General features: G+C 39.6%; 1 protein-coding gene across 1 annotated transcript; it reads left to right on the top strand.

Moving 5' to 3' along the window:
- The first annotated feature begins 55 nt into the window (after positions 1 to 55).
- six3a (SIX homeobox 3a) lies at positions 56 to 5,125 on the top strand. The gene is made up of 2 exons (XM_085296387.1): positions 56 to 1,095; positions 2,845 to 5,125. Exons 1-2 carry the CDS (start codon positions 404 to 406, stop codon positions 3,035 to 3,037), a joined length of 885 nt encoding a protein of 294 aa, XP_085152513.1. The 5' UTR covers positions 56 to 403; the 3' UTR covers positions 3,038 to 5,125.
- The last annotated feature ends 14,770 nt before the right edge of the window (positions 5,126 to 19,895 follow it).

The following is a 19,895-nucleotide window of genomic DNA, read 5'->3' as shown; positions in this document are numbered from 1 at the left end:
CCCTCTAATTGCTCATTCCATTCAGCAGATAGGCGAGCATTGGCTTGTGCCTGATGCGCGCGATGCGGTGGGAGGGTTGCTGTGGAGATCGGAGACTCTGATAACCCCCCGTGCATGCTGCACAAGTGGTGAAAGCCTCGCGCTACGTACTGGCTAATGATTGGCACGCTTGACAGTGATTGGCAGGGCTGCCATGACAACGCTACAACGACACCAAGAAGACCAATAGAAAAGGGAAACAAAATGTTTCAATGCTACACTCAACGGCGGATTTAGGGGGGAGATATTATGAGGCTGGTGTCATTAGGCGATAGCCATTGAATCATTCAATCTTTTTTACTTGCCGTATTTTTCGGTTTTTCCCTTTTTCTCGATAATTTTCTTTCTCTCTCAGGTCATTTCCATGGTTTTCAGATCCCCTTTAGAGCTTTATCCCTCCCATTTCTTCCTGCCAAACTTCGCTGATCGCCCTCTGCTCCTGGCGAACAGCGCTCCCACCACCAGGTCTCCAGAAGACTTGTCCATGTTTCAACTACCGACCCTCAACTTTTCCCCGGAGCAGGTGGCAAGCGTCTGTGAGACGCTGGAAGAGACCGGGGACATCGAACGGCTGGGCCGCTTCCTCTGGTCCTTGCCTGTGGCTCCGGGAGCGTGCGAGGCGATCAACAAGCATGAGTCCATCCTGCGCGCTCGGGCCGTGGTGGCGTTCCACACGGGGAATTTCAGAGACCTCTACCACATCCTGGAGAACCACAAGTTCACCAAGGACTCTCATGGCAAACTGCAGGCCATGTGGCTGGAAGCTCACTACCAGGAGGCCGAGAAGCTCCGCGGTCGTCCCCTCGGACCTGTCGATAAGTACCGGGTACGGAAGAAGTTTCCGCTGCCTCGGACCATCTGGGACGGCGAGCAGAAGACGCACTGTTTCAAAGAGCGGACACGGAGCCTGTTGAGGGAGTGGTACCTTCAGGACCCATATCCAAATCCCAGCAAGAAAAGGGAATTGGCTCAAGCCACTGGACTCACTCCCACACAGGTCGGAAACTGGTTTAAAAACCGGAGGCAAAGAGACAGAGCTGCGGCTGCCAAAAACAGGTTAGTGACTTTTCTGTGTGCCGTCGAAACACGAGTATGCACACAAGTTTGTCTTTAATGCACATTCAAAAGAAAATGCGAGCTTTTTAAAGCCTTATATTGCGATTGGAGACTGTCTAGGAAAAAGATAAGTCTGGCTGTCAGGTGGAGGGACTGCGCTGCGGCGACATTTTGTTATCAAACCCGGATAAACGTCGAAAATATTCCTTTTGTAGATCTCCAGAGTTCTCCTAAGCATAAAAACTTCACTATTATTATTAAAAATTAGCTTTTAAACATTTTTTGCAGATTGATCATTTTTAATGTATTTTAAATTGAATGCAAATTGTATTTAAGAATGAAAAATACAATTAATCTAAAGTTTGGAATTTTAAAAAACTGACTAATAAAATAATACAAACACAAACTACATTTGTTGTCAATCTTGATAAGAGAAAATTGAGCCGAGTTCTTTTTAAACAGAAACTCCTTGTTTATATTTTTACAAGAGGCGAAGCATTCTTGCAACATATGAAGATTATTGAATTTATATTTAGAAAAACCATCCGCTGCAGGATTTGTTTAATTTTACAACTATTTCGCTTGTAAAATTGTAAACAACCTAGTGAATTATTTCAATCAGCTGAAATAAAAACAGGACAGTGTTTAGTTTTTTTAAAAAAATAATAATTATTCTAAAGTTAAATCGTCTTATCTTTACATTTAAACACATATTAAATTGTTAAATTTAGTAAATGTATTTATTTATTTATGTGTATTGGCCAATTTAAGTTCTTAATGCAAGCATTAAGCGTTTTAACATCAAATGTTGCTTAGTGTTGTTGAACTCAACGACTATCTCAAAGGATAATAACGATATTATTGATATCTGAGCATGCGTAGAGAAAAACATCTGAAGACATGGGCTGTATTCATAACATTAAGTGTGGTATCATTCCACTGAAATGCCATAATTGATTAGAAAATACTTTGGAGAGCACTAAGCCATATGAACAGTACTCTAATATTTTTGCTAAATGAATAGATATATTTCCAGGCTGACATTATCCCCACGCGATGGCGTTATTATCATGAGTGGATTGGAGATAAACATTTAGGATGATTGGAGTAACCTGGATCTCGACGTCACTCATTCATACACGTCCCCTACCATCAGACTAAAACACATCTGTGCCAAAGGCTCACGGCAGTTTGTCGTTGTGAGAATACCCATATTTTATTTCAAACAATGATATATAATTATTTTGGGGTTTTAGGCGTGCAAAGTCCTGTTGATGAGCATGAATACACGTGTGCAGAATGAAGAAATAATAATAAACGCTGAACAAACTCAGAGCAGTAACACAGATTTCCAAATGGAAAATGACTTCAAAATGCCTATATCAAAGACAGCAAGTTGGATTTGAAGCTTCCCTGCACTGGCAACATGGATCAGTTATATTCCAAAGTGTTGACTAGGACGTTGATCTCTAAGAAAAAAAAATTAAGTTAAAAAACAACAACAACAACACAGCCCTAGTACATTTCATCCAACATTTGGTAGTCTAAATAGTGATGTGTTTTGTCCCCTGAAAGCTGGCTATTTGATAAAAGCACGCATGCATGCCTGGGGCCGGCAGGGGGAAAGAAAGGCGAGTTTGAACCCCTATTTTGCAGGAGGAGGAGGGGAAGGGGGACATTCTCAGGTCTAATTGCCATTTCTCTCATTTTTTCTCTTTTCCCCCCCTCCTCGTTTCTTTTCTTCTCCAGGCTCCAACACCAAGCAATAGGACCAGCCGGTATGAGGTCCCTCTCAGAGGCCGGTCTAACCCCTCACAGCTCGGCAGAGTCGCCTTCAACCGCGGCAAGTCCCACCACCAGCGTTTCCAGTATGACAGAGAGAGTTGATACTGGGACGTCCATCCTGTCCGTCACATCCAGTGACTCGGAGTGCGATGTATGATACGGAGAAAAAAAACACAAAAACAAACAAAAAGAGAAATATTTACAGGGAAAATGGACCTGAGAGGAAGAAAAAAGACTATGAAATATCGCGGATGAAAAAAGGACCGATTGATATAAATATTAAAATAAAAAGAGTTAAAAGCACGTCGGGTTTTTTTTATTTTATTTTATTTTTATTAAAAAGCGCTTTCAAAGGACCCACGCCTCCCCCTCCTCTTCATCCCCCCACACCACTACCACCACCATACTACTAGACTACTTGCATGATGGGTTTTTTTATTTTATTTTATTTTTGATTTTGTAATCAGGGAAATAATCCTGAATGCAAGATTTTCCATCAGGAACATCGATCAGAGGGAATAAAACAGATCGTCTTGGTGTTTTCGTCGCACCTTTTCCCATCTCCGGTTCTAGTCCAAGTGATGATGATGATATGACGGTGAAGCAGCCGCCATGCAGACAAGATGCAATCCTGTTTTTACTTTGTGTTCATCAGACAATCATTTTAAGTCGTAAGCACCTTTTTTTAATACACTTCTGTCACTGCCTGTGGGGTACATGGTCAAAAAATGTCGAACAGAACCGTTTATGACTGTATCAGAATTTTATTTTCGAAATTTTATATTGAATTATGTATATCTCAAATAATGCGATCATTCTCCCGGTCTGTAATATACGTGTAGAAATATGCTTGTACATAATTATTGCTCTCCCCCGTGTCATCCTCTTTTCTATCCCTTCCTCACTTTTCTTGACTTGGTGTTCCTACATAAAATATTTGTCAAAACTTAAAACTGAAGTGCTGTAGGCGTTTTTGTTGGTTTTCTTTGATTATGGGTGGGTTGTTAATGGCAAAAAAACTGAAACAGAAACAAAACCAAAAACATATATATACTCTTCCGTCCACCGGGGTCACTCTGAGCGCTTATTTGCATTTGCCAATGTCATTTCCCTTTCATCGCGTAGTTATTATGTGTCTTGTAGTTACGATTCTAAAGATCAAACGCATTATTCATTTTGCTATACCTCGTTGCATGTTGATGTCTGTATTTCCATCCGATTACGGATAAGGACAGTGATAAGTGGCTAAACACATGTTCATATTGGATCATTATTGGATTGTGGAAGCATTAATGCTCATCGTGGCTTATCCAGCCTCGGAGCAGGTTATTCAGTCAGGGGGCTGGTCTCACCTAAAATTAGTTTGATTTCATTTCAAGTACAGCGTTAACTCAGGATTTCATTATTTGTATCGTCTTGGCGTAGACAGCTTGGTCGTGTGCAGCGACAAAAGCGGCACAACGCTGTAATTCATTTTTAAGTTTGTAATTTTATTTTCCAAAAGAAGACGTCTGCTTTATTTTATGATTACACCCCTGGCTCAAACGTATATGATGCAGGCAAAATCGCCTATATGACTGCCTCAGTCTCCAAATTCTGGCAAATGTCAACGTCATGCAGCACTTAAAAATGTGAGTGCCATTTCCCCTTTTGTTTACCGTTGCTAGTGAATACAGAAATTAAGTAAACGCGCCATTAAATGGGCTAATCACGATGGGACTCCTCCCCTGTCCCAATCTCCCATTGTGGCCCCTGAAAAGAGCTTTTCTTCCTCGGACGAGAACCATTTCCCCCTCCAAAAAAAGGCTTTCTCTCCTGCAGTCCCTTTGCATCCAAATCCCCAACCAATTATTCTGCAGACTAGAGTAGATTTGCCACAGGACACTGTTGCACGAACTGCAGTTTTGGTGGAAACACTTTCTCAGAGATTTGTTTCCTAGAAGCAGCGCTCGGGCTCTCCCCATGTAAATGTGCTACACGCAACTCTGTGATACGAATCGAGTCTGTGAGTGCTGCGGTGGTGTCTTTAGTAACAGAAAGTAGGACAGTAGCCACTGTTTGGTACGGAGAAACCGCAGGACTTTCAGAAACTGAACACTGGCATAAAACCTGCGAAGAGGACTCCAGCAGTGTAAACTTCCATTTATTTAATCATGACAGATTTCTGTCTGATTTTAAAAAGAGAACTAAAGTTTCCTTTTTCCAGCACCCGTTATTACCTGTGGTGTTACAGATGATTCGCAGATCACTACCAGGATATTTTATTTCTTTCCTTTTTATTACTTTTTTTGTAAAAAAAAAAAAAAAAAAAGAAAGAAAGAAAGAAAGAAAGAAAGAAAGAAAGAAAGAAAGAAAGAAAGAAAGAAAGAAAGAAAGAAAGAAAGAAAAAGAAGAAGAAGAAGAAAAGAAAAAGTGAAAGCCTATATACAAATGATCATGAGTGTGCCCACGGAAAATGTGAGGAGGTATTTAAATTTTGAATACAGACCAAGACACCACAAACGCTCCCAATGGAACTACTTCAATGTGTTTTTCTAATGACTTTATTTAGAAAAGCAATGACAAGGGGATTGTAAAAATCATAAAAGCAGTTTTTTGAGATATTTGTTGGACTTAATGAAATTCTCTCCACTAAATGTGAAATTTGGCTTGAAAAAAGTTATGGGCTATGTTATGTTGTTTTTTGTTTTGTTTTTTACACACTGAGTAAATGTAATCAGACCACTGGATGAAGTGACCACATAAAGCTATCTACCTGCAAAAGTCCCCACCAGACAGAAACCAAGCAGGACCTAAAACAAGTGTAGTGTCAAAAGCCTCCGCCATTCGACTCAATAGGTCTGTGATCCTGAAGTAACCGAGGACATGACGCAGACAAACGCAAGGCTCAGTTCCCCGCTTGGCTAAAACAAAGCATCTCCAGCCGCACTCACTGGCAGTCGATCGTAGATGAAGTAAATCTGTATCATATTTTAAACCCATTCCGGTTCTTAAACCGGCCTGCAAGAGACAGATAGGCCCTATCAAGAGCACCGTGGGGACATGGCACCGCCGCTCCACCAGACCTTATCACGCACCCCCCGCCTCTCCATTTACGCACTCCACAAGTTTTATTGGCTGCGACAAGTCCCGGCTATGATTGAGATTAAATTAATCGTAAACTGAAGAGCATTTTTATCGGCAAAGGAGGACACGAGGATTAGGGCTGTATCTGAGAGATGGAGCCACAGATAGGGACACATGAATATAAAACAAGCGATGAATGGGCTTCATTTGCGCAGAATTACGTTCATTAAACCCACGGCCCTGGAAAACGCTGTTTTATGCACATAAACTTAACTTACTTAAAAAGAAATACAAGCGTTTTTTGAAGTAGTTTTTTTTTCTTTTTTTAAGTGAGCTAAGGATGCAAACTTTACAGTCGCCGGTTACACTCCTTCGTAGCCCTTATACTTGCAGTTTTAATCACCACGAGAATATTTATAAGGCTTTGCAGTAAATACTCCAGCAAATCGTGTGTTAGAGCCCTATCATCATAATTGAACGGTATAGTGTTATAGGAGCAACAGACAAACAAGTCAATATTAATTAAATCTCAGTGAGTTTTCCATTAGAGCATGTTAAACAATGTAAATGAGAGCCATGTAAACAGATACAGAATTGTTCTAGCTGCAAACATATGTAGGCCAGAGGAGCGGCAGGAAAAAAAAAGAAAGAAAGAAAAAGATCTGGAAGTGCGAGTCTATCTGTTGCTCACTGGGGTCATTAACAGTGGGGGAGCTCTTGTTCGTGATCTGTCAACTCAAATATGGATCACAAGACAAAAGAACTTAACGAGGAGTAATCTCTGTGTGTGATACTTACATGAGAGTAAACGAGAATGTGAGACAAGTGCGGCAACAATGGGGATTCACATGTTTTTTCACCCTTTCTTTTCGCTTCCTGGAGTCGATTTGCATTTATGTGGGGAAAAATACTGCGTCTGTCAAAAAAAAGGAAATAGAAAAGATTGGCATGAAAGTCGACAACGTAAAGACGATTATTTTTTGATCGCTTCCAGATTTGAAGTGCCTTTACAGGGAGAGAAGCAAAGCGGGTTCTCTTCTGAACAAAATACAATTGATTCGTGTTTGAACTGATGGTTGTTTGCGTCGCGATGATCCGCTTAGAGGTCAGAGTTGAACTTTCCCTTCGTTCTCAACTATAACATCGTGTACAAAGAAGTTAATGCAGACACTGTCAACGCAACTATAGGGGACCAGAGGAAGGAGGGGGCTATTAGACCGGAGTTGGCGGTGAGAAATACTTGCCCTGCCCCGTTTTTTCTCGGATTTCACCGGTTAACTGAACACAACTTTTCTATTGGTGTGTATTCATGCAGCAGCCAAAGAGCACCAGTTTTCCTATAGCCTCAGCCGCACGGCTGTCAGTGCAGGAATGAACGGGGCCTTTGGACTAAACTTTCTGTGCCTCCTTTCTTCAGTAGGTAAGAAGCAGGGCTCCCAGCATTCCTCTTGACCGAGTGGTAATTTATAGTTGTATGACCGTGACCTGCCATTCAGTGTTTTAGACGGGGAACTACTGTTCTCTTTTTTTCCGGGTCTTTATGTGAAATATTAGCTGCAATTAGCCATCTCTGCAGAGGCCAAATGCTTTGAGTCTGCATTGATTACACGTTGTTTTTTCACCTTACCATCACAGTTCAACACAACTATCCTTCCAAACATTTTAATAGACAGATTACAAGAAATACCTATACATGTAAGCATTAACAAATGTGTTATGATAGATAAGAAGTAATTAAAAAAAAAAAACCCAGCTAATTCAGTTGTATTGCTATTAGGTTATAGGTGAATGAGATCGATGGTTTTATAATTTTGCGTGGTTAAAAGCAGGCAGGTCTGACGAGACATTTTGATATGGTGTAGTTTTGATAAAATGCGTCTGTGCACGTAAATTGTGCTGATTTCACTAATGCCGGCGCCATGCACCTGCTGCTTGTTGCAAACTGATCGACCCCCCAAACCTCATTACACACACACACACACACACACACACACACACACACACACACACACACACACACACACACACACACACACACACACACAGTTTCCTTCATGCAAGTCATTTATTACACGCACACACTTTTTAATTGAGAGCAACATTAAAAGGAAAAAAGTTTTTGAGCATTAAATTGTAAATTGGAGGTCACACAAGGTAGAAGAAATGATAAAAGGTCCCCCACCCCTTTCTTTCTTTTCTTTTCTTTTTTTAAATTTGAAGGCTACTGGGGGGCAGATGGGCTCATACTCTCTCTTTCACAGTCAGGTTGGGAGGAGTGAGTGTGCATGTGAGGCGAGAGGGTGTCAAGAAATACTCCAGTCTAATGCTTATTAGTGTAGGCTTCTATAGCACAAGCCTCATCTTTTTAAAACAAGCATAACATGACAGCAACCCAAATCTAGCTTACTCAAGCGAATATGAGCCCCCCCACCCCATCCCACTCCTCTCGCGCGTGTACATACGCCCGGCACGTATGGAGCTGTTTGTATGTGCGTGTTGGGGTGGGGGCGCTGGGTGCAGGCTGTGATCTCTCGGCTTGTGCACACCGAGTGGACAGAGGGCTGAGCAGCTTAAATGGAGCCCCAGCACCTGTGTTTTCTACCGCCGTTCTCAGGCCTTCTTAGCATGGTACGGTACTACACGGCACTGATGCATGCAATGGGAAATGCGCCGTGAACGTACAGACATTATACACATCATGTGCCACAAATTAAAGAGGGGGTGAGTTGGTTTATTTTGTCTTTCAGCACACCGAAGGGTTAAATTGCCCCTCATTCGTGCTTGGTTAAAATCATAATAATGATAATACTGGATTTTTAGTTTTATTTATTTTTTCGCAAGAAACTTGTGAAACACACTCCCTCCCGTATGTACTCTCGGTCTTGGTACATTTCGGTGACACATCCCTCTTTACTCCCCCCCACCCCCTTCCTTCCATGAATTGGTGATTGTTCCCTGGTCTGATGCTGAAGGCTATTGTCTGTCAGCTGGAGCTCCTGCCCACTGGTCGGCCGCTGAAAGCACTGAATGAACCTGGACACAGACACCCGGTTCCGCTGTGCTTAGACACTTCATAGGCCGACACTCCCAACCTTTTCTTTAACCACTAAGGTTTTGGGATGGCAATGCATGAAAAAAATATCTGTCCCTTTTAACCGTAAACGAGGTTCTATTTCGGCCTAATGCCACACAAGGCACTTTACATCATAGGCTAAACTAAACGGTTTGTCTTTTTGACGCACATCTCTCAAAAGCTAATCAAAACAAAAACAATTCTGGCATGTGTTTTTGTTTAGTGCTCCAAAACCAGCAATGACGAGAAAGCAATTTAGTCAAAGGGACACTGTATATCTAAAAGCTGATATCTAAGTTAAAGATGCTGGGTCTACTCTGATGAGCTCAAAGTGTTTGGGGTATTTCTGACGAAATAAAGCTAAAAGAATAAAATGGTAACGCTGACCCGACTATGCCGTGTCCTATATAACCTATATCTGCTTTTGAAACAGAGACATCAGCTCACAAGAGTCTGCGCAAAGAGGCTATAGTTATACAAATATATACTGAGCAATAAATGATTAGCATATGTGACTAATATGTGAAATACGATAAAAGCATCAGCTTTAGTAAAGCTTGCCCGGTGACACGCCTCCTTTTTGTGCCCATGTACCGAACAAAAGGTCGGGGATTGACTGATGCCTGGGTGTCCTTATCAATTTAACCTCCATTTACAAAGCTTTGGAAAGGTTTACCCTGGATGCCAACGACCCCCTCTCAAACAGCCGACCAGAGGAAAAGTCCATACTGTGAGTGGAAAGCGGTGGCCAGGAAGAGCTGAGCGGAGGGCCAAACGTGTTCCTTGACTGCCATCTAGAGGAATCGTGTGAAATAAAATAAAAAAATAACCCCAAGCTTTGGTTACCTTTTTGTCAAGCACTTCCAAAGAAGAAGAAAAAAGGCACCAAAATTCAAGGTTCTCTTGAATTTAAACAAAGTTTATCACAACTGCTGCAGTGCTTTATGTCTTAATTGTTGATGTAAAAGTTGTGTTGGAATTTTTGTAACAAGATGTCTCTTGTTACAACAATTTTATTATCAGTATACATCAGAAAGGCAAACTGCCCCATCAGTGCACCTTCCTTGTGCTCTAGTTGATGTCATGGTAGGCATGAACATCCCTGCAGGCCAGTGAAGTCACATCATCCCCACACATAGTGTATATACACTGTACAGGATGCAGTCTTTAAAGTTTAATAGCATGAAAGTCAAACAATGTTGGAACACTGCATTTAATGCTCAAGGATTCAGATGCCAGGGACTGTAATGGAATCACCAATCCCTAGTTAATTTTTCAAAACTGATACCCAGAATTTTACAGAGACTGGCAAGGAGCCAAATGACTGACCAGTCTGTGAGAAATAGGGGAACTGGTAGTGATGGTCACAGAGAGGGGAGAATAATGGTGTCCGCTGGAGCGAGGCCTTTTAGAGTTTAACTCCCCTATTGTGGAGAGCAGGAGGTGCTGCTGGTGGTGGTGGTGGGGGGGGGGGGGGACAGAAAGTATGCAACAGAGAAGGGTTCACTGCAAAGGGACAGTGAAATGCTTATGGCAACCAGGCCTGAATCTGCCATTAAATCCTTGCAAGAGGAGAAGTGCATCCCACCATGTTGCATGCCATAAGCGATCACTTTCACTTTCCCATTTTGCACTCACTCATATATCTGGGGTCACTAGAGTTGATTTATAGTTCAACCAGTTAGATGGCGATACATCCAACATTTATAGACATATTAGCAAATAGAGCCTGGAGTAAAAAATGCACTTTGGATCAGTCGACTTTAAATGTACCTTTTAAGAGCATGTACTTTGTCTATATCAGAGAGTCCATAGAATATTAATTGAAATGTGAATTTAAAAAATGTAACATACATAAATTTAGGCAAACAAACAAAACTACATTCTGTATTCAAATATAACTACATACTGCATGACTGCATGTATACTTATCATTTTACACTTTCCACCTTCTGTAACACACATTAGGATTCCAGCTGAAAGGTATTACTTGGTACAGATGGGGGGGAGCTTAAGCATCTGCAAACAAAAACAAAAACAAAAAAGGAGAAAAGAAATTTCATTTAAATTCCTGTTTCAAATTTATCCTTCACAGTTTATCATCTAAGAGAGCATTTAGTTAAGATGTTCGTGTAACATGAACCTTGGTTGTTAATAACTGGCTCATGTGGTAGAGGCCCTCAGCTGAAGCTGGCTGTTTTGTTTAACCACTTTTTCTATTTTTAATAACTTCCTGTACAGGACTCGGTTGTGGAGCACCTTTAAAGCGCCCTTTTTAAAAACGGCCTCTGTCCTGAGGTGGCCTCCAAAACACATGCATTATTGATGCATACACCGGCCTTGTCCTCTGCACTCCCTTCACTCAGTCCAGTTCATCAAGCAACAGCAGCTGCATAGCTCCCATAAGAGACAGAGAGGAGAAAGAAAACATGGCCAAGTGTTCAGAGCTCAGAGACCTAATGTACGTCTGTGGAGGTGGATGAAGCAGGAGCAGTTACAGTTCGAAACAGCAAAAACCCTTCACAAGTTCACATTTTTAAGGAAATTCAGTGATTTTGGTTCAGCTAAAGAATGAACCAAAATCATTCATTCAAAAAACTATTTAAACTGACTGGGTATTGATCTGTCAACAGATATAGCAATATGCTCTCTTCTTTACTCCATCATCAAATATTTACCTTTAGTTTCCGTATCTTCTCTCTGACTGCTTTTATGCACACACACACACACACACACACACACACACACACACACACACACACACACACACATTTGCAAACAGCATCAGAACTGAACGTGAACAGTTGGAGAAAATCGAGTGAGGCCAAAGGGAGAGGCTGAGAGCCATGTAAATGGTCAATTGGCTTAACCCAGTGGTGTCTGTTCTTGGTGTGACAGTGTCAGTGGGCGATGCGCAAATGTGCACTCTTCTGATTTCCCTGATGTAATCCTCTCTAGCATATTGGTTACCCCCCAGGGAGGAGAGATGAGTGAGATGTTTGATAGTGTTTGCTCTGGGATTAAGATAGCACTTCCTCACATTCATTCATTCATTCATTCAAATGTGAATGAGTGAGAAAAAAAATATATATATATACACACCATCTTCTATGAGTGCATCAGCGTCTTGTAACTTTATATACTTGCTAGCTGTCTCATTATGTTATACTGCCATCTAGTGATTCATCCACCAGAAAAAACATTCGTGGAGTGAAAACTCTAAACTGCTTCCATTTGCATTACTGGGAACATTCATGAAGTTGCCTGGAGGGATTCTTTGCCTGGGAATAGCTTTATAAGGCAGCTGCATGATCTTTTCTACTTCAGCATGCAACACTGGCGCATGTCTTGTAGCAGTCAGATTTCCATTCAGCTGACTATCATACCCCTGACAAAAACGAACAAACAGGAAAAATACTTCTGAAAACATTTAAAGTGTTATATGTTTATTTTGTCACATAAACTGTTCTTTCCTTTGGTTGTGTGTAAGGAAGTGGAAGTGTATTTTTTTTTTTTTAATCTTAAGATCAAATTGCCATGAAACCAGATTTTATTATGGGCGTTAATGTATTGGCAGGATGGGTTCAATCAATATATTTTGCAAATAGCAATATGAGAGTCAGTTTGTGATCTTATAAAGCCAAAGTTTATGGCCGTTGCTGCAATTGTTAATTGGCATCCATGTACCATGTAATCACATGGTAATATCTACAGTAGGATGTCCTGTTTCCCTTTCCTGGTTTGAGTTTAAATGGACCTGTGGGAATAAGATAGGAATGAGATGCTCCAGATTAGCTGTTGTATGGATAGGAGTCATTATGCAGAAAATGAATTGCTACGAGATGCCAACTTTAACCACAAGGTGTCATCATGAGCTCGCTCCTTTTATTCATGAGATGACAATTGTAGATAAACCATGGGATGGAAACAAAAGGTATTAAATGATCCAGCATACTTTCACTAAAAATGTATCACATGTAAAGCTTTCCACCATCGAACTTTATGCATTTACTTTAAAGCACATGCAGCATTTCTTGCGGCCTATTCAAGCTGCTAATGGCATTCATGGCTTCCAGATCCATTCCAGTAGTTACACGTGTGTGTGTGTCAAGTCAAGTGTGCAATAAATTACAAATGATGTATACAGAAGCTTTAAGGTCACTGACACATACCCCCCATCTACGTCTACCTCTTATTGTGTAGTGAAATTATACCCGTGGCATGTTTTCTGCATTTCGCACTACAAAATTGCTTTGGCTGAAACCCAGGGACGTTTGATGTGCAGCGGAGGAGCTAATCAAGCAGCAAGTTAACGGCAACAAAGCAAAAACGACTTCAAGCAGCTGCCACTGCTGTGGGTGAGGGAAAAAATCACAACAAGATGAGTCCACAGCTCGGGGACCAGTCTAGTGTAAGTTATTAGGAAGAACTGGGCAGATGGGGAAGAGAGTGGAGAGATGAGAAACAAGGGGAAGGCTGGATAGAGAATCAGAAAGCTGTAGTTCTATGTCTTCCTCCGTTTTTTGTACAGACATGTGGGTTTGAAAACCATTGTTCTACCAGTCAAAATGTGCCTGTCATTGTGAAGCATCACCCCTTACTATTACATTGCCCATGTTTCAAAATAACTCTAAGTTATCACAAAACAGTGTATCTCTGTGCAGCAGTAAGACACCACGCCCATGAGCTCAATCTGTTTAACTTAACCTAAAAGTAAACGTCATACTTGGGCTCTAGTTACATATTTAGCCGCATAGCATGCTTGAAAATATATTTTAAAAAAGTTCAATATAGCCACAAACAAACATATTATTGAAATGTGTAGTTAACTACAGGTATCATTGTAAAACTACTGTTGGTCATTCATGCTGTCTTACTCATGTTTGTCTTAATGTTTGCTCATGCAACTTTTGGTTTCCTGTGTGTTTGACAGTTATGCAAAATAGGACAAACGATACTTACTTTTCCTAGTCTGTGCAAACACAGATGGGTGCATGAATGATTTCACCTGTCGACCTTGATGAAGACGTGTCATTGTTTTCACAGTTTTCACCTAACTGTTAGTTATTATTATATAGGTACTTTGTTAGAAGTACCCAGTACTCCTCATTTTGCTGTTATGCTTTTACCTGCTTATTGCGCTTCAGCCCATCTGCTGGAGTATCCAGTTTGCGCACTGGTTTTATGGTCTATTATGTTGATCAGTATGCGGTTACACATACTGATCGCTAGGTGGCAGCAGCGGTCATGATTTCCAGGCCTTTTGCTCCAGTCGTTTCCCCTAAATTTTGAAGAGAGCCAAATAGTTACCCTTCATCACTTCTGTTCTGAGGTTTTGTTACTCTTCCGACAAATCTGCACAGTACTGAGTGGAGTGAATCCGTGGCAATGAGTGTTTTAGTGAAACTTTGAGAAGCTCTCCTTCTCTGGTGCATGGAAAGCATATTAGAAGCAACAAGCTGTCTTTTGTTTTTTCTTGTTTCTCTCTTCTTTGTAACCATGCTTAAGTTTGTGGTTACATTTACAGAAATGATATGAAGTAAGAGCAACTAATATTAAAACTATAACCTGCAAATTACATGCTATAATGTACTGTGCACCATTACTCATATGCAAATTGTTTTTAGCAGTTTCTGAAAAGTTCCTTCATATTTCTGCACAGTGCCAACATCAAAGCATGTTCATGCATACTGTAAGGTGAGTCAACAGTCTGGCAGGTTGAACCCGTTACTGTGTTTCATTGGAAACAGACAAACCTGCACTGTACACACTTAGACATACAGGTCTAGTGTGCACAATCAACACTAATACTGACTGATCGAAATTAGAAGGAAGTTCCTGCTCCTGACTTGGAACAGACAGACTCTGAGCAGGATGTGAATAAGTTGCACAACCTTTAATCCCTTAAAGCAACAAATAGTTTTTTGAACAAAGCATAACATTGTTCCTGTGTCAAGACCCATCTTCACTTCTTTCACTCACTCATTTTTGTGTTAGTTGTCATCCTTTTCTGTGCAATATTCAGGAAAACATGATTCAAATTACAGCAAATTGGGCAATGTACAAAATTCAGTTAAAATACACCAACAAAAAGAAAACTAACAATAATTTTTACTTTTAAAAATTGGAGAGAGTGCCAGACTATCTTGTCAGGCAGATTATCTTATATGTGCAACCCACATTCATGCTGGTAAAGTTCAAAGCTACCGAAGTCAGATCATTTATTTAAGTTGATACAAAGTTCTCTCAGAATGGCAGTTGTCTTACGGTTAGCTGTCAGATGAGACTGAATACACTAGAATAATATGCAGAATTTGTCCTATACTGATGTCTTGGCCATTCATAACAGTTACATAAAGTAACGTATGCAAAGCAATGTATAAGAAAGTCTTCAACTTTGTACCATTAAAATTTAGTGATCATGTGCATCATAATGATAAGAACGGCTATCTAAAGTCAGAGTGTACTAATGGACTCGGCAGCATAGCCTGCATCTACCCACAGAAGTTCTCATCTCACAAATGTAAATGTATTTTAAATTTAAATGAATAATGAATAAAAGTACCATTTAATTATTACTGGACTAAAAAAGACACACACAGGTTTGATCATAATACAAGCTGGTTACTACTAACAAAACAGAAAAGCTGGGCTGTGATTAATGAACTTGTTTTACTATAATTTATCTGTGTCACCGTGCATTGCTAGCTGATATAACATCAAGTAAAAAGGCTAGATAGGCTGAACGTAAAACACAGCACACTATGAAAATCTTGTGCATGATTTAACCTGCCCTTTGGCGTTCAGAGTGAACACCCAGTGAAAGCATAAAGAATGGTGCTGTTAATCTTTTAGCTGGACAGATTTAATGGAATGGTGTCAAGTGACAATAGCTGGAAAAACTATCGGAGTGAACCTAATGCGATCAGAATAGCCTGTGTCTGTCCTCTATCTTGGAATTTACAGTAGGGGCAAAAAGCCCAGGTGAGCCTTCTTTAACCCTGTAGTGTGCACACTCATATACATTAGTACTACAACCGTTTCCTCCGTCTCAGTGAAACAAAGAGACTGAAACCTCCTAAAATAAGTTCTTTTAGTTTTCAAACCAACTCTTTAAATCATGTCCTCTGTGCATAACTGGTTTATGACATATTACTTAATGCATTAGTGGTGACTCGTGTGTAATTGCACAATAATCAACAACATAATTAACAACATAGTGAAATATTGCCTATATGCTTTCTTAGAAATCTACATTAAACAGGAATCCTGTAGTGCTTTAAAACCCATTGTACTGTATATCTTTTGGAAGTGCTGAAAAGGGGATTTAAGGTATAGTGTTCCTGTTTTCACTTTGTACCGTTTAATTGTGTGTTACTGAAGTGAAAAAGTGTAGTGGTTTCCTCTAACTGAACTTTATTTCCTGATATGCCTCTCCTTGTCTCAGGTCTCAGGATGGAAGTCAGGACTCGGTCTGCCAGGTGACCTTTTACTTGAGCAAAAGGCACCCGCAGTGTGCTTATGTGTGTGTGAGAGCGTGTGTTTTGTAATAGTACACGTCCAGCACACAGGGAGTGCATTAATGCTCGTACTCCCCTCGCCATGTCTCTCTCTTTCTCGTTTTTGACCGTAACTAAACACCGCGCACCCCGCCACCCCCCTCCTCCTCCTCACTCGCCAGACCCCCTACAGTTTTATCCTGTTTTATGGGACACACCTGATACACTAAAAATGCATAATGGCCGAGGAGAAGGTGAAATCAATGGGTTCATCAATAATGTTAACACTGCGATTGAGCTCAAAGTGCTGTAAACTAAAAGAGAAAAATAGCTAAACAAAACATAAAGATGCATTCTAAAACAAAGTATATCAAATGGTCTCACTCTATCAATGTTGATGGTTTTTTTTACTAGTATTTATTCAGTATTCAGCATTTATTCCAAAGTCCAAATATGCTTTTCAGTATTTTAGAAGTTATAGTTTCACAACACAAAATAATTTATTCAGCCAAACTAATTATAATCCCAAATATGTATTGCATTTTTTTGCTCCTACATATTAATCATTACCAACATCAGAAATAGTTAGAATCTTTGCATTTTGATTTTGTTGCAACTAGCTATGTTTATTTTGGGTAAGCAATGAAGAAGGAGGACGTTTTTATACAAACCACCACCACACTGACGATGAACTTTAATCTCTGTGTCCGACCTGGGCAAGTATTCTAAAAAAAATTTATGCCAGTAAGTATCTCAGATTCTATCAATATCAATGTTATAGTTAAAAGAAGGCCAAAACTTCCCTCATTCATAAAACATTGGAGATTTATTTTAAATATAATACCAGTTACGCAATTTAAAAATATTTTCATAAAATAACAAAGATTTCTTTGAGAATGATTTATGTTGACATCCATATCATTTTTAAATGCATACAAATAATATTCAGGCCATGCATTATATTTATACTTAAAAACACAAAATCGTTTGGTAAAACTTATCAAAGGTGAAGGATAATGTTTCTATTTTTCATTTTTTTTTCCAGCTTCTCCTCTTCCTGACAGTGACACATGTTTGCATTCATTTTTTAAAGGTGGTTTTCAAATTATGAAAGAGGAATTTCATTCTGAAATATGTTCTTCCCATTTCACGTGACTCTTTTGTGTGCACTGATGAACAGTCTGATGTCAACTATAACAAGAAGAGAGGGAAGAGTATATCCTCTTCGCTAACTATTAACTGAGTCTGACAGTTTAGATCCAGTAAAGTTACTTTCGGCTCTTGTCCTATTCAGAAAGAGCCACCTCAGCAGGTAGTGCAGTATATTTTATTTGACAGATTTTTACTTAGGATGTCCTTCCTGATGTAACCACCGAGGGATTTGTGTCTCCTCAGGATCAATAAAGGGATCATTTACTTGTTAGATGTGAACCATATGGTGTACACTATGTATCCACTAAAAATATATATACTAAACTCAATCAAAAAGACTAGACCCTGAAAAGAATTCAGACCTGTATGCAAAATGTAATAATAACTTTTAATGATTATGACTTCATTCAAAACATATGGATGCTTAAATAAAGATTTAACTTTTTTTTTCTTGTTTCTGTGCATATGAGAAGAAAGATGTAATTGTGTGTACAATTGATATTTTTTTCTGCTGTCTGATTTAGACTCCACATTACAGTGGCAGTGTATCAGTAATGTAAAACCCAGCTGTCTAACACACTTGTTAGGACAGCTACCAACCGTTGCAGTCAACAAGTGGGGTGAATTATTAACTGGTTACATTAATGCGATCCTTTGTTTCAATATATTAGTTCTGTATTTTGTCTTCCTCATGGCCACACAAAACCTTTCAAATTGCCAACAAAATCAAAGAGTCATCATTTGCTGCACATTTTGTCCGTAATTATTTTGAGGGTCATTTTAAAAGTGCTCATGACTCAGAGGACCTGAGTCTAAGCCTATCTGCTCTGCTGAAGTTTCCTTGAGCAACAACAGTGAATCCCTTCCAGCTCTGAGGCCGCTGCCATAAAAGTTTGACCTCTGACCTCCCTGAAGGGGGTCTAAGTCAAAAGACAATTTCCCCACTGGGGCCAATAACGTGTCACATTATAACCACCGTTTCTGTAGCTGACATTTCTATTAAGTGTGTTAACATCACTTAACAAAAGGTTCCGGATTAAATGTGTATTGAAAGAAACCTTTTATATTCAGATTTGGTGAAGTATGTGGATTAAATAGGTTTGATTAACTCATCCACAGAGAAGAGACAGAAATGCGGAACAAAAATCTAAATCTTAAAGCTTCTGTTTTTATAGTAACAAAATACATTTTCGCAGTATTTAATTATAACTCATACAATAATAATTCAGCGGTTTTATCTTCTCAATAGTTTGCTAATACACGAGCAGAACATCTTTATCGCGTGTTTATCTGAAGGATATTTCATTACAAAATCTCAGTCGATGATGAAAGAAATCGTCACTCAAAGTCCTAAATGACGACAGCGTTTCTTCTCAGATTGCTGAAAATGTAATGGAAATGTATCCTCCTAATCTGCACTATAAAATAATAGATAAACATAAAAATCTACACGTGGAGATGATAGATTTTTAATGAAACTCTTAGGTACTTTAAAGAGTGTGACAGCATCAATAACAATCAGTGCTTATAGATTAATAGGGTAACGCGTTGTTTTTTGCGCCGTTACTTGTTTTTGTGATATTATGAGTAAAGGACGGCTCGAATACAGAGCTGATAAATCAATCTTTAGAAAGAGAAAATAACTTTTTCAATTTTAGTTTAACAGCTGAGAAACTTTCAAATCAGACTGTTTCATTCGAAAATTGAAAAAAAAAAAAAAAATCAGTGCTGTTTTATGTCGCACAGTTAGTGAAAGTTGTGGAAAAGAGTCCAAAAGTATATAAACATATAAACAATGATTATAATAAATAAATAATCACTACTAAGTATTTAATGTTTAATACAAAGTCTGATGTTTTTAACACCAAAGAGTCCGTATTTTGGCTTTTCTGTTTTTGCTTCTTGTTTTAATCGAGAAAACCAAACAGAATGAATAAAAATCACCACCCTACCATTCACTAAATCGGGCAAAACGCGTGTGTAAAATGCCTTTTGCGCTAATGACAGTGCGGAGATGCAATAATAACAGCTAAAACTGATCTTAGGTCAGAACAGCTCTGCTTAGTACATGCATTTTGCTGTGAAATTGCATGGATGTGATCTTTACGAGGCCAGGACTCAGCATTCTCTCCTGATTGTTTCAGGATTTTGGTCTTGGGGCAAAGTGGCATTCGCTTCTATTTTACGGCGTTGTTTACATGGTGAATTGACAGGCGATTAAATAC

Source organism: Mchenga conophoros, linkage group LG13, assembly GCF_057382185.1.
Source record: "Mchenga conophoros isolate Kocher_MC1m ecotype Shallow Benthic linkage group LG13, M_conophoros_male_GT1.1, whole genome shotgun sequence".
Lineage (NCBI taxonomy): Eukaryota > Metazoa > Chordata > Actinopteri > Cichliformes > Cichlidae > Mchenga > Mchenga conophoros.
This window is presented reverse-complemented; position numbering and strand designations above follow the sequence as displayed.

What these genes read in the sequence shown, in the direction of transcription:
- six3a (XM_085296387.1), top strand. Translation starts at nt 404, where the DNA reads ATGGTTTTCAGATCCCCTTTAGAGCTTTATCCCTCCCATTTCTTCCTG. An exon ending in GCTGCGGCTGCCAAAAACAG is followed by an intron (nt 1,096 to 2,844) that starts GTTAGTGACTTT and finishes TTTCTTCTCCAG; the next exon opens with GCTCCAACACCAAGCAATAG.